The following is a 14,649-nucleotide window of genomic DNA, read 5'->3' as shown; positions in this document are numbered from 1 at the left end:
CCGGAGAGGTACCGGGCTGGGTACCGGCGGATGCCAATGTGCCGGGGTGGTACCGGGCTGGGCACCGGGGCAGCCCCTGGAGATGTCGGTGCACCGGGTGGGCGCGGCGCGGCCCCTCTCGCCTCCTACAAGTCCCACAAGCCCCGCCGGGCGGCCGAGAACTACATCTCCCAGGCTGCTGGGCCCGGCCCCCCGCCCCGCACGGCGCGGCCCGGCCCCGCACGGCCCCGCACGGCGCGGAGGGCGCGGCGCGGCGCGGGGGGCGGTGGCGGCGGCGGGGCCCGGGGGCGCCTGGCGGAGGGGCTATGCCGGAGCCGAGCCAGGTACCGCGGCGGGGAGCGGGCCCGGGAAGGGATGCGCGCACGGCCCGGCGCGGGGGACCCGGGGGCGGGAGCGGGGATGGCGGGCTGCGGCCGGGGGCGGCTGCCGGGGGCTGCCCGAGCGCTGGGTGCTGCTCCCGTGCCGGTGCTGGGTGCTGGCCCCGGGGAGCGGGCGCCCGGGGTACGCTGGATTGGGCCCCGGGGTGCTGGTCCCCGGGGGGATGCGCTGGCCCCGGGTGCTTGTGCCGGTCCTGAGGTGCTGGTCCCGGTGCTGGTCCGAGGGCTGGCCTCGGGGAGCGTGGACTCGGGCTGCGCTGGACTGGGCCCCGGGGTGCTGGTCCCTAGGACGATGTGCCGGTGCTGGGGTGCTAGTCCCCTGTGCTGGTGCCGGTGCTGGCTCCAGGGAGCGCGCACCCGGGATGCATTGGATTCGGCCCTGGGGTGCTGGACCCAGGATGTGCTTCCTGGGGTGCTGGTCCCGGTGCTGGGTGCTGTCCTCGGCTATCTGCACCTCGGATGCACTGGATTCGGGCCCGGGGTGCTGGCCCCCAGGAGGATGCGCTGGCCCCCAGGAGGATGCACTGACCCCCAGGAGGATGCAGTGGCCACAAGCCGCAGCCCGAGGCTGCTGCCGGGGAAGGTGCTTGCCCCTGGCAGGGGTGTCGGGACTGGTGCTGCTCCCCACAGCCCAGGGGAGCTGCCCCCCTCCAGCATGTGCCCCACACCAGTGCCACGGGGCCCGGACCCCGGGGGGGTATTGGGGGCAGAACTGGGGTGGCCACAGATGGGACCAGGGCAGGAGCGGGGATGGGGACACCAGACCTGCAGGTACCCCCAGTCCCCACCAGTGCCCGTGTGCCTGTAAGGTCCCTCAGCAGCAGCAGTGTGACACATGGCTGCATGACACACGGTGTCCCTTGCCTGGGTGGCGGCGGCCAGGTTTTCACAAACACACCGCGAGCATCCCTGGGGACAGGTAGGAAACTGTGTCACCGGGCAGGGAAGTGTCCCTTGGCAGTGCCTGTGTGCGTGGGGTGCCGATGCGAGCGTCGGTGTGGGATCCCATCAGCATCAGACCTGCTGGGATGTGCTGTCCCGGTGCCATCGGTGTTTCCTGGGCGAGGCATGGCTACCGGAGTGGGGCCCTGGCAATGCCAGGGGTCCCCATGGGTGCCGGGGGCTTGGGTGCTGCCGGCATGGGGGGGGAAGGTGAGGTTTTGCTCAGGCTCCAGCTGCAGAGCCGGAGCAGTTATTGCAAAGCTCCCAAATATTTCCCCGGAGCGAGGGCTCCCCAGCCCAGCAGGAGGATTTTTTTGGGGAGAGGACGGTGCTTGGGCAGCTCAGGCTGGAGGAAGGGCAAAAAACATGGCTGAGTGAAACCAAATAACATCAACCCCCCAAAACTTGCTGAGTTTCTGTCCAGGAAGGCAGGTGGGCTCTGAGCTGGTGGTTTTGTCCCCCGTTATCTGAGGGTCCCCCAATGGGCCAGGAGCTGGGGGCTCCCCTGTTTCCCCCCCCCCCCCCGCCCCCAAGTGGTGGCCAGGGCAGTGTGAGCGTGGACAGGGAGTCGCTTGGTGCTTGGGGCTGGCTTCTGCTTTTCCTTCCCCTTTCATCAGAGCCAGATGTTGCATCTGCAGTGGTGACGCTTGGGGTGGGGAGGGCCGCCTTGCCCCCCCGCCCCGACCACGCTCGTGCCTGTCCATCTGTCCCCATCTGGCAGGGAGCAGTGGCCCCGTGCCGGTGCTGTGCAGCAACCGCCGTCATAAGCCTTTCCCTCTGCTCCGAGCAGCTCATGGCGGTTCTGGGTGCTGGGGAATGGCAAGAGGCGCTCCGCTCGCCCACGCCGCGCCGGTGCCGGAGGCAGGCAGGCAGGGAGAGCCCCGGCTGCCGCATGCCGGCGGAGCTGGCTGAGGCTTGAATTTTCCTGCCCAAACAAGCTCCAAGCTTTTCAGGGAACAGGCTCCGGTAACACCGAGGGCGCGCTGGTTTCCCCGGCGGCGCTCAGCAGGCTGGATGCTGCCCAGCTTGGCCCACGCCGAGGTCCCAGTGGCTGTAATGGCTTTCCTCTCCTCCCGTTGCATTTCATTCTTGCAAGAGCGCAAACAGCTAATTGCTCTCCAGCAGCTCGGCCGGCTTCGGTGCCTCTCAACGAGCTGTGATTTATGGAAGCCCGCCAGTCTCCGGGGGGGCTTGGGATGTGGTGGGAGAGGCTGGGAATCTCCTCTCCCCACCCTGCCCTGCTCCGTGTCGGGCTCCCGGGGATCTCTCAGCTCCGCGTCGCTCTTTGCTGTTGGCGTCTCCCAAAAGCTTTTTTTTTGAGACTGCAAGAGATTTGAATCCCAGCTCCGTGGCAAAGTTCCCAAAGATACCCCCAAAACCGCACATGGATGAATGGTGAATATATATAAACAATTTTTAGTACATATTTATATGCGTGTGTGATAGATGGATCTTTGTTTTTTCCGTACTGGATGAACAGTTGAGGGACAAGGCTCTAAAACAGCCCCGCAGCAGCTCGGGAAGCCAGCGCAAGCTGCAGTCACTTTGCTCCGGGTGCCACCGTGTCCCAGCAAGGGACTTCTGATCTGCAGTAGTAATTGGGCTAATTAGGAAAATGCAGATGCTCCCCCTTCTCCCTCGGTGTCCGAGCGGAGCCCCAGCTAGTGGAGAGGAGAAGTCAGGCTCCCTCGCCAGCGGAGCTGCTCTAATTTTACATGTAATGGGAGTCCCCAGCAGCAACTGGGCTGTACTGGGACCGATGACCTCTGGCCAGGGGAGCCTTTTATGACATCCCTGTAATAAAATCTTATAGGTACAGTTTTCCAAACAAGTTCAACGGCCTCTAAGCACCACCCGCAAGCAGAGTAAACCTTGGTCAGCTTTACCGTGCCGCCCTGCCCTATGCACCGAGTTTGCAGTTCTCTGCTCAGGTCGTGTCCTGGGGGAGAGAGGGGGGCTGTGGGTGGCAGCACCCATCAACCAGCCCTCGAAAGCCTTTGGGTTCCCACCGCCTCCCGTCCTCGGAGCTGCTGAGCCCCAGGGAGGGGGACAGCAAAGCGCAGGGGCCCCCGCGTCCTTGCTGGCTTTCCCTGGGCAAAAGGCCATGGCCGGCGGCAGCGGCGGCGCCTCTGCGGCGCGGCGTCCGCCCTTCCTGCGCTCCTGAGCATATTTTCCCGGTGAGGCACTAAGCGTGAACCTAACGGGCACGAGCTGGTAAAACAAGCCGTGGTGGTAGAGGGGGAGCAGTTCCCTCCTGGCAGGAGGCTTGGGGTGCTGCTGGTGGGAGGCTTGGGGTGCTGCTGGCAGGCAGACGCAAGGTGCTGCTGGTGGCTCCCTGGGTGCCGGTGATGGAGGGTGAGTGGGGGCCCTGCCCTTGCTGGGGAGCACTGCCTGCTATGGCGTGGCCATGTCCTTGCAGGCGGCTGAGGATGGGGGGAGACCAATTTGGGGGTGTCTGTGGGAGGCAGCCCTGCTGTGGCAGGTGGGAAGGGGGGCACGGGCCGGGCGGACCTGACTGACCCCAGCTCGTGGGAGGTCTAGATGGAAATGTGGTCAGCAGTGGGTGGCCAGCTCCCCGCAGGGCCCGGTGGCTTTGTACGGGGGGGCTGGGGGAGGATGGGGGAGAGGAGGAGGCAGAGGAGGGTGGTGAGCCCTGGGCTCTGCCTTCTGTGGTCTACGGGGGGCTGGCTGGCACCCCCACCCACTAGCCAGCCCTGAGCCCGGCTGCTCAGTGGGACCCACCTCAGTGGCACCTGACCCCGTGGTACCTGACCCAGGGGCTTGCTAGCACCTGATCCAGTGGCACTTGATGCTGTGGTACGCGACCTGGTAGCTTGATGGTACCTGATCTGGTGGTCCATGACCTGATAGCTCAGTGGTACGCGACCTGGTGGTTCGGTGGTACCTGATCTGGTGGTACTTGATGCGATGGTATGTGATCCGGTGGCTTGGTGGCACCTGACCTGGTAGTACATGACCTGATGGTTTGGTGGTACCTGAGCTGGTGGTCCATGATCTGATGGCTCAGCAGGACGTGACCCAGCGGCTTGGTGGTACCCACCCCAAGGGCTACCCCATGGCATGGTACCCGACCTGGCAGTACCTGAACTGGTGGCACCCAGTCTGGTGGCTTGATGGTGGCTGGCTCGGTGGTACCCAGCAGCTGAGGCAGTGGGTGCAAACCGGGGACTCTGGGGTGGGTGCTGGGGGTGCAGGGCAGCAGGGCTGGGTCTGCCCCTGGGCTCTGGCAGCACTGGGGGCTGGGGGGGCAGCGTGTCCCCGCTGCATCAGGTTGAGTGGCGAGTCCCCCTCCCCGCCTGTCCTGCCTCGGGGAGGATGCTGCTGCTCCCAGCACAGCAAGCGTGACCTTGGGCTTGTCAACCCCTCCGGAGCGCAGGGGCTGGGGGTCCCCTTTTCCCCACAGCTGCCCGAGGAGAGCTGGGGGGCTGCGGGGAGCTGGCAGAGGGTAGGGGAAGTGGTGCTGGCAGATGGCCGAGCAGGGCCCTTTCCCAGTGACGGGGGCATCAGCTGTGTGGGCTGGCACACGTGGCTCGCCTGTCCTGATGAGTCCGTGCATGTGAGCTGTGGGGGCGGTTGGCTGCTTCTGCTGCTTCTGCCCATGTGTGATTTTTTTTTTTTTGGGGGGGGGGGTGGGGATGGCCAGACAGGCTCTGCAGCCAAAGCTCCCCACACCCAGCATTGCCCCCTTGGGCAGCGCAGAGGGCTGGGCTGGAGTGGGTGCCCCATGGGGTCCCCACTGTGCTGTGGTCGAGCTGAGGGGCTTGAGATGCTGCTGGACCAGTCCCTGCAAGCCCCATCCACCAGTAAGGGTGGGAGCATCCCTTTCTGAGCTTTTCCACTGCTGGCACCTCCCCTGTGCCCCCACATCCCATAGGAAATGGCCTTGGTGATGCCTGGCTCCATCCCAGCTCCGTGCTGGGGTTTTGGCTTCCCCCGCTGTGGGATGAGCCAGAAATAACACCTCTGGGTGCCAGGTGCAAGGAAATGCTGGAATTGCTGCCAGTGCCAGCCTGGGGAGCAAGGAGGGTTTAAGGCATGGGAAACCCAATTAACTCAGCTCCATTAGCTGATTGAGCTGGCTGATAAGAGTATGATTAATTAAAAGGATGAAGAATAAGTTACCGGGTCCTCGCTGCTCTTGGGGTGCGGTGATGGCTTAACCCATGAAATTGGCTTCTCCTGTTAATACCCAGTGCCCGGCTGCCACCGGCTGTCAATGCTCCATGGCATCGCTCAACGGCAGGGAGAAACATCCTTTTCCCAATGCTGAGTTTGTTCCCTGCTCCCTCTCCCATCCAGCTTCCAGGGAGGAAAAAAAGAATCAAAGGGAAAATACAGTCCCTCCAGATGGGTGACATGGAAAGGACCTTTTTAATTAACTGTGCTTTTCTCGCCGGGGCTCGGTTTGGCTTTGGCAGCCAAGTAATGCCGAAGGACGGGAGTATCGTCCCTTCCCACGCTGCCCCCGGCAGATTCCTGCTCGCCGTTCCCAGCTAACGTGAGCTGACGGCCCCGGTGAGCAGGGGTGCTCCTCGGCGTGCTCCCTAGCTACAGCAGCGCCTGGGGGCCACGGGAAAAAGCAAATTGCAGCGGTTTGATGAATTTTTGTAGTAATCCTGCTCACTGAAGCCGGGCCTGAAACAAGGACAGGTGGCCACTCGGTGTTCCTTTCTGGCTGGGGCTGAAGGAGGTGGGAGAAGACTCAACTTGCTTCCACTCCCTCCTCTTTCAAAAAAAAAAATCCCCTACAGCTCACTTTTTCCACCCGTGACAGCAGGAGGGATGGTGGTCCAGGGTGGGGGGTCCCTGCATGCTTCTCCCTCCTCTGTCTGCAAAAGCCAGGCGCTGCTGCGGCACCCATGGTTCGGCAGTGGTCGGTGATGTCCCTGCACAGGGGCCATGGCATGGGGACACCTGGACACCCAGGGGTGCATTTCCCAGGGGAACTTTCACCCCCAGCATCCCTGGGAGCAGTAGCAGCCGGTGCAGGCAGCGTTGCCTCTGCTCCCCTCCTCTCCCTGCCCTAAGCAGGGTAACATCCCATTGCCCGGTGACGGCTCCTTCCCATGCCCAGCTCATCATTTACCGGCAAGGGAATTGGTGCCAACAGCCTCAGGATATCTTAGAAATGAGCAAACAAAGCCAACAAGACCTAAAAAAGCCAGATGGGGATGTGCTCGATGGCATTATGGCTGATGGGGAAGGGGAAGGCATCCTCCGGGCCCCAGAGCTGCTGGTCATATCGCTGTAGTGTTCACCCTGAAATTAAAGATTATACATCCTGAAATGAAAGATTATATGATTGGAAAAATCATCCAACTGAAAAAGCAGTGGAGCGATTTGCCAGGACCTTTTAATAGCCTCACTTCATTATCTCTTGCAATCAAAGAGAAACTCATGTTTGATGAGCACTTGGTCTTCAGAAGGCAATTAAGGAGACCTGGGGATGAACTGGGGAGCGGGAGGGTATTCAATGGTATCGCCAGTTTGCTGGGCTTGCTCACCACCGAAGAAATCCTGAAATCCCCTGTTATTGTAAGAAGGAAACATCAAAACCCGGTGCAAAGAGTCCCTGCGGGGCTTTGTGTGGCGGAGGCAGGCTGGGTTCGACTTCGGGAGGTGGCAGGGAGGTGCTGGCTGGTGCTGAGCGACATATGGATACATAGGTGCCACGGCCCTGCTGGGGTCATTAAGGAGCAGGGCAGATGGAAATAGCCCCCAGCCCCTGCTGGGAGAGCGATGACTCAGATAAGCCGCTGGTGTTTCGGGATGCTGTAAGGCGCGGGAGCTGAGGATGGTTTTTCCCTGCCTGTGGCCGGGGGCAGCGGTGGGAGGCCCCGGGATGGGGCTGTACAAAACGCGTTCCAGATGCTGGCAGGGCTGGGATGCAGCAGGCAGGACCCGGGCGAGGCTGGGGAGCCGGAAAGGGATTTTTCCCCCTTTCACCGGGAACAAAAATACCATGAGCACGTGATAGCCGATTTCCTTTAGCCTTTAAAAAGCCCCGTGGGATGGAGAGCAGCGGGAAGAGGGGAAGGGGATCAGCCCATCCTGCTCGGCGTTCCTGCCACGTCGCAGCTAAAAAAAGCCCAGAATTTGCCTTTTACCTCCCAAACCTTCCCGCCTTGTGCATCCTGGGGGCGGGGGGGGGCTATAGCTTTTTACTGGCTTTCTCCCAAACTCCCCTCAACGCAAACCCGCCGTTTAACAACCACCCCTGCTTTTTCCGCTGGCAGCAAGCCAAGGAACTCGTTCTCGCCGGCGGTGCATGTGCCGTGGAGGCGTATTGAACCCCCCCTGCGCCCCCCCGAGCCAGGAAAAAAAAAAAAAAAAAAAAAAAAAGACTTGGACAACGATCGTGGACGGGACGTGCACCCGTTTGCTGGCTCTTTCCTTTAGGGGCTGTTGCTGCTCGGAGAAATGTTTGACGGCAGGTTAACGATGGGGGCAGGGGCCGGCTGTGCCTGGCTGCGCGATGGGCTGGGGGCGGGTTTAGTCTGTGCTTGGGTCTCCCCCATCCCAGCAAGGAGCTTTTTGGGGGAGCTCGGCAGCCTCCGTCCCTGGGAAGAAAGCCCGCGTCTTCCGGAGGATGTTTTTTTATAGGAAAGCAGCATCCCGGGGCCTGCCAGCTCCTAATTAGCACTGCCGGCCTCGGCATCAGCCTAACTGGGGCTAGACCTGAGCTGTGGAGGCGATGCTGCTGCAGGGTTTGGCCTGGGGGGGTCCTGCCGTGGCACCCCCCTCTGCAAAAAGCCCTGGAGGGGTGTCACATCTCCATCCCCCGGGGTGACGGGTCCTGCCCCAGGTTAAAAGCGGATTTTCAGCCTTTTTTTTTTTTTTTTTTTTTTTTGGCTGAGGAAGGGGGGGTCTGGCTTTGCCCCCCTGCCTCGGGGGGCTCAGCCACTCCTCCCGTCCCTCCCTGGGCGCAGGCGCCAGCACCTCTGCCCTGGCTATTTTTACCCAGCGGGATCACGAGCGAGCGGGTGACCTTCCCCGAGGGACACTGCCACGTGGGGGGGGCACAGCCGCTGGCGTCGGTGCCCGGGCACCCGCCGGGCTGCGAGGCGGCTGTTTCCCGGCTGTCTGGGCGGTGGCGGCAGCCGGCGCGGAGGCTGCTGGAGGGGCTGCTCGTGGCTCGATAGAGAAGGAGGATTGAGCCTGCAGAAAGGAGCCGCTTGTTTGGCTCTGGAGGCGAGTTCATGGCTGAGCCTTTGTCTGATGGATGGGGGGGGGGGGGGGGGGGGCACAGCCTGGGAGCTGCTGAGGAGCTGGCGTGGATGGCGATGCCGGCATCCCGGCTGCCTTTGCACCCTGTGCCTGCTTGTTCCCTTTGGGGACGGCTCGTGCCCCACGGCCCCCCGCCAGGGACAGGCTGCGGGGCATTTTACAAAGCTCGACTGGGACTAAACCCCTCAGCCCCCAGCGCCCCCCTCCTGCCTGGTGCAGCCCCCCAGCTCTGCCATGTGCATCGCCGTCTCTTAACCTGCCGCCCCCCCTTCCCGCTCCAGGCCGGTGCTGTGGCTGCATTCCCGAGCCAGCGGCGGAGGGCAGGGTGCCAGCGGATCAGCTAAAGCCCAGGGACGATGAGCACTGCCGCGGCCAAGAGCCAGCCAGGGCCGGGACCCGGAGGAGCCAGCAAGGCGCAGTGCCACGGCTGAGGCCAGCGTGCTGAGCCGTGCCGGACCCCGGTGCCGCCGGCTGGCAGCAGATGCTCTCTGCCCGGCACGTGGAGCCGCCGAGGGCCCTCGCCACGGCCGGGCCACGCGGATGGAAAGCTGCAGCCCAGCAGGTAGGAGCCCAGCACCGGGGGCTTGTGGCAGGGCTCCGCGTCCCCCCTGCCACCGCCGTGGTGATTTAAAGCTGTCGGTCCTGCAGGGAGCCCCGCTGGCCGGCTGACGCCATCCTGCGCCCTATGCCCGCGCCCTATGCCGGAGCGGGCGCCCTCCCTGGCTCAGCCGCCCACCGACCATGAAGTGCTCGTTGCGCTTCTGTTTCCTCTCGACCGCCTTCCTGCTCGTCTTCGTCATGTCCCTCCTCTTCACCTACTCCCACCACAGCATCGCCTACCTGGACCCCGGCGGGCTGGGCGGCATCCACCGAGTGAAGCTGGTGCCTGGCTATGCCGGCATGCAGCGGCTCAGCAAGGGGGGGCCGTACCCCCGGGGCTGTGCCTGCCGCCGCTGCCCAGCCGAGGAGGCCGGCGCTGCTGAATGGTTTGACGGGCGCTATGACGGCGCCATCTCCCCGGTGTGGACCAAGGAGAACATGGACCTGCCGCCTGACGTCCAGAGGTGGTGGATGGTGAGCAAGGGGTCCCCATGGGTCCCCCAGCCCCAGGGAGCGCCACGATGTGCTCCGGCACAGGGGGCCAGCCTTCTCCACTGCCGCTGAGGCGGGGCCGCTGGTTGATTCCCTCCAACCTCCTTCTCCCCCCGCAGATGCTGCAGCCCCAGTTCAAGTCCCACAACACCCACGAGGTCCTGAGCAAGCTCTTCCAGATCGTGCCAGGCGAGGATCCCTACCGCTCCCACGACCTGCACCGCTGCCGCCGCTGCGCCGTGGTCGGCAACTCGGGCAACCTGCGCGGCTCCGGTTACGGGCCGGAGATCGATGGGCATGACTTCATTATGCGGTGAGGGCAGGGGACCGCTGCTGGGGGCACTGCCCGCCTGCTCAGCCCCACGGGCAGCACGGAGGCATGGGGCGATGCTGGCAGCACCCGGGGGTGCTGAGCTCCTGCTGTGCGCCACAGCAGCATCTCTCCAGGTCTGCTGTGTGATGCCGGAGGGGCTGTGCCTGTGTTGTACGCCACAGCCACAGCCCGGCTCCAGTTGCTCGGTCAAGGAGCCCATCGTGGGTCCCACCAGGTGCTGGGATGGGTGGGAGTGGGTCCAGCCCTGCCACCTCCCCTGGGCTGGCTGGGGGGTACCCTCAGCTCATCCCAGCACCCTGAGCATCAGCGGGCTGGGAAACCGCTCCTTGGCTGCGCTCAACAGCTCACGGGGGACACCCGTGTCATCTGCAAGGGACAGGGTGGCTGGGAGGGGGTGCCACCTTCCCCACTCTCTCCCTAGGATGAACCAAGCCCCCACGGTGGGTTTCGAGGGTGACGTGGGCGGTCGGACCACACACCACTTCATGTACCCCGAGAGTGCCAAGAACCTGCCCGCCAATGTCAGCTTTGTGCTGGTGCCCTTCAAAACCCTGGACCTGCTCTGGATCGCCAGTGCCCTCTCCACTGGCCAGATCAGGTTGTAAGTACCCATCGGGCACCGGCAGCACCAGGCTGGATGCTTCCCGACCGCGGGGCTGCTCCCACGGCAGCAGCGGGGACCCACCAGTTCCTCCCTCCCGGAGAATCCCCTGGCGCCGGTCCATGGCCAGCTCGGGCTAGGGGACACGGTGCCCCTGGGAACTCACCTGCCTCTGCTTCTTTCCCAGCACATACGCGCCTGTGAAGCCTTTTCTGCGGGTGGACAAAGAAAAGGTAAGGGAAGGCTCATACCTGCTGCTGCCATGAGCACCCGTTTGGCCACAGCCCCCCTCACCCCACCATCCCCCGGGGTCCCCGTGCACGTCTCGGTGCTCCTTCCTGGGGTGCCAGTGCCAGAGGGAGCGTGGCCAGGACTCCAGCACTAACCCCAGCGCCTCCACCCAGGTGCAGATTTACAATCCTGCCTTCTTCAAGTACATCCATGACCGCTGGACGGAGCACCACGGGCGCTACCCCTCCACTGGCATGCTGGTGCTCTTCTTCGCCCTCCACGTCTGCGATGAGGTGGGTGACAGTTCCTCAGGGCCCTCCGCTGGGCTGTGGGATCCTGGCTGGCATGGGCTGGGTTTGCTGGGATCCTGGACCTTGCGGCGTTAAGGAGGGAGGTGGCTGCTTTGGGTTCAGCTGCAGCGGCTTCATCACTTGCTCTGGTTGCCTGACACCACGGTGATGGACACCCTTGAAGGGTCGGGGGGACATGCAGAGGGATGCGGTGTGGTGTGAAATCCCCCCAGCAGCGCCGCAGGTGCTTGGCTGAGGGGGTCCCCAGCCCAGCAGGGGGGTACAGGTTGGCTCACCCCCCCCTCCTCACCGCTCCAGGTGAACGTCTTTGGGTTTGGCGCTGACAGCCGGGGCAACTGGCACCACTACTGGGAGAACAACCGCTACGCCGGGGAGTTCAGGAAGACCGGGGTGCACGACGCCGACTTCGAGGCGCACATCATCGACATGCTGGCCAAAACCAGCAAGATCGAGGTTTACCGGGGGAACTGAGGGCTGCGCCTCCTCCGGCTGCCCTGCGCCGGCCGGGTCCCGGCTGCCCGTGGGGCAGAGGGCAAGGGTCTCCCGGCGGCCTCGGTGATGAGTGCCGGGTGGGCAGCGCGGCCCCGCGCCGCTGACGGCGCCACCCTGGCGAGATTTGGTGCCTCCAGCAGCCAATCAGGTTCAGAGCTAAAGGAGACTTTTTGCTTTCTTTTTTTTTTTAATTATTATTATTATTATTGTTATTATTATTATTATTATTATTAAGAAACCCAGCTGAGAAAGGATTTGTAAACACAATCAATGACTGAGCGGGCGGCAGGGGTGTCCGCCTCACATCTCTTTACAGTCAAACCAAATGCTGCTCTTTTTAAAACAAGACAACCCCCACCCTGATGCTGGGTGACTCTGGGCAGCGCCCGAGCATCATGTCCGGGCCAAGGGAGCCGCGGTGGCCGAGCAGCCTCGCCAGTGGAACCAGCTGCTTCTTTCTTCCTTTAATTTTGATTATTTTTTTTTTACCCACCTGAGGCAGCCGCCACCATTGCTTGCCCCGGGAGGAAGGCTCCTGGCATCCCAGCGGGTCCCGGCGCAGCTGGCAAGCGCGTGGACCCACCGCATGGAGCCGGCGGCTGCGGGAAGCCGACCCTCGCCCGTGCTCCGCTGCAGGCTGGTGGCTGCTCACAGCCGGGCCGGGACAGGGAGAGGAACCCCGGCTTCGAGGCTGGGCACCCGCGCCCCTCTGCCTGAGGATTGAGGAGGGGTAGGACGGGTGGCGGGGGCGACTGTGCACAAGGCAGCTAAGAAACCCGCAGGAGCGGCAGCCCCGGATGAGCTCTGTGAGTGCTCGCAGGATGCTCAAGGGATGCAGGATGCAGCGGTTGCGGGATGCAGCAGTGGGTCCGGTTCCACCGGAGGGTTGGAGACAAGATTTCCCTTTGCTTTCGGGCTGGGAAAAATCCAGATTAGAGATAGCTTTAGTGGGCGAACAAACCGTGCTTTTGCTTTTGTGTTGCTATAAACAGACAGCTCTGGTGAGAAGCTGAAATCCCAAAGTCTTTGCTCCGTTTGTGAGGGTGGGGCTTGGTTTACACCAGACTGGTACAACCGGTGCCCTCAGGGTCCCCGGGGCTTTTCGGGCTGGACAGGCTGCCCCACGGCACGAGACAGGGGGTGCAGAAGGAAACTGCCTCCCCAGAGGTGTAATTAAAACCACTTTCTTTGGGGCAATCAGGTGGGTGGGCTTTTTCTTTGTGGGAGATGCTGGAAAGCTCAAGAAAAAGGCAATCATGGAAAAGGTCCCCTGGAGAGGGACCTTCCACCTGCACAGCCGGTGATGGCAACGGGTGCTCAGCGCGGTGGTGGCACCAGCCCCATGGTGCCGGGACTGGGGCAGGGGCAGCCCTGCCCGCACCACCTGGTTGCAATAGCTGTTTGAGGAACAATCACCATAGGGTTTTTGGAGGTGTTTTTTACCCTTTTGTACCTGGCTTTTCTGTAGCAGCCTCCTACCTGTTTTCTCTGCTTCAGTTTGGTTGTTTTTCAGGGTTTTCTTCTTTTTTTTTTTTTTTTTTTTTTGAGGTTTCTCTCTGCAATCATAAAACATGAGGGTTTGGGGCACCTGGAGCAGGCACTGAGCATCCCCTGGGCTGGGGAAATTAATCTTTTCTGTCCACAGGGCTTTAAACCCCTGAGTTTCGTGGTGGGTTTTGGTAGAAGCGGTGCCGCCCCGGTGCGAGCAGCCTGCCGCGACCGCCATGGCCAGCCTCCAACACTGCTCCGAACCCCGCGCCACGGAGGCAGGTTGGAGCCCCGGTCTCCACCTTCCTGGGTTGGTTTTTTCTAGGGGAAGAAAACTAAAAAACCCCACAAAACCATGAGCAACAAGAGTGCCTTGACCATCTCCTGTCAGCTACGCTGGGCTGTGCCCGCCGCCGCGCCGGCAGTAGGGGCTCGGCCGATTTATCTGACAGTCGTACCTGCTTCCCTCCTCACAACGGGCTGGATCTGAGCTGGGAGGTGCTGCTTGGAGAGACAGGGACACATCCAGGCCACCATGCCAGTGGCTGGAGGGGCCAAATCCGGCGTGATGGGGCTGGACCAGCTCCTGCTGTGGGCTGGGCAGGGCCAGGCCAGACAATCACAGGGTGAGCGGAGGTGCTGGGTACCAAACGCGCCGGCAGCACCGTGCCAGCATCCTGCGAAGGGCACGCTTGCCGCTCCTTGCTGCCCTGAATTTTTTTTTTTTTGGCTAACTTCCTTCCTCTACTCCGCTTTGTTTTAATTATTATTTTAAATTTTTATTTAAGCTGTCCCGCTAGGACTCACGACCACTTCTGTTTCCCTGGCAGCGCGGCCACCGGCAGGAGGAGGGGGCCGCGGGCGCATCGCTGACAAGCACCACTGTACTGTACATAGAGGAGATGTAGGCAGAGGCTACAGGCAGGGAGGGGGCGCCCAGGCTTGCCCACCTGGCAGGGGCAGTCTTCATCACGGGTGCCTGATGGAGCACCCATCACCTCCCACCCCGCCAGGAGAGGGAGAGACCAGCGCTCCGACCTCAGGCCGGGAGCAGGCAGGTGGCTTCACCCGTAGCCTCTGTGTACATAGGTACTTCTGCACACAACTGTCTTAAAACAACTTTTTTTTTTTTTTTTTAAAGTCAATAAAAACCACGCATCGGAACCGCTCTGCGTTTTCCTTCTGGTAGCCCTGCCTGCTGTGCCTTCACCTGCACCCAAGCCCAGGCGTCGGTGCGGTTGGGAGAGGAGGGAGAGGGAGCGGGAGGGTTGGTGGGGCTGGGGGGATGCTCTGCTCGCCCTCCGTGTGGGCTGCGACTGATGCCCTTCCACTGGGGCAGGAGCTGAGCGTGGCCCCCCAGGTGCCGCACAGAACCCCTCTGGCCAGATCCTGCTGTCAGGTGGTGCCACTGCTCGCGCCGACCCTGCAGCCATGTCTGCTGCAGCCCTCCCGCCCCTGCCGAGACCCTGAAAAAGAGGTTTCAGTCCCACAGAGCCCCCGGCTCGGGCCCAGGGAGGGGACAGACAGGCTCTC

At 62.7% G+C, this 14,649-nt stretch overlaps 1 protein-coding gene across 5 annotated transcripts; it reads left to right on the top strand.

Annotated features, from left to right (window-relative positions):
* The first annotated feature begins 184 nt into the window (after nt 1-184).
* Nucleotides 185-14,280, top strand: ST3GAL2 (ST3 beta-galactoside alpha-2,3-sialyltransferase 2). Of its 5 annotated transcripts, none has more exons than XM_055818838.1 (8): nt 185-323; nt 8,849-9,129; nt 9,216-9,641; nt 9,779-9,972; nt 10,415-10,594; nt 10,782-10,827; nt 10,999-11,118; nt 11,434-14,280. In XM_055818838.1, exons 3-8 carry the CDS (start codon nt 9,309-9,311, stop codon nt 11,605-11,607), a joined length of 1,047 nt encoding a protein of 348 aa, XP_055674813.1. In that variant the 5' UTR covers nt 185-323; nt 8,849-9,129; nt 9,216-9,308; the 3' UTR covers nt 11,608-14,280. The 5 variants fall into 5 exon arrangements, with proteins under 5 accessions (XP_055674813.1, XP_055674816.1, XP_055674812.1 ...); XM_055818841.1 differs by lacking the exon at nt 185-323 and adding an exon at nt 1,927-2,714; XM_055818837.1 differs by lacking the exon at nt 185-323 and adding an exon at nt 2,803-3,496.
* Nucleotides 14,281-14,649: the final 369 nt, after the last annotated feature.

Source organism: Falco peregrinus, chromosome 14, assembly GCF_023634155.1.
Source record: "Falco peregrinus isolate bFalPer1 chromosome 14, bFalPer1.pri, whole genome shotgun sequence".
NCBI classification, from domain to species: Eukaryota; Metazoa; Chordata; class Aves; order Falconiformes; family Falconidae; genus Falco; species Falco peregrinus.
This window is presented reverse-complemented; position numbering and strand designations above follow the sequence as displayed.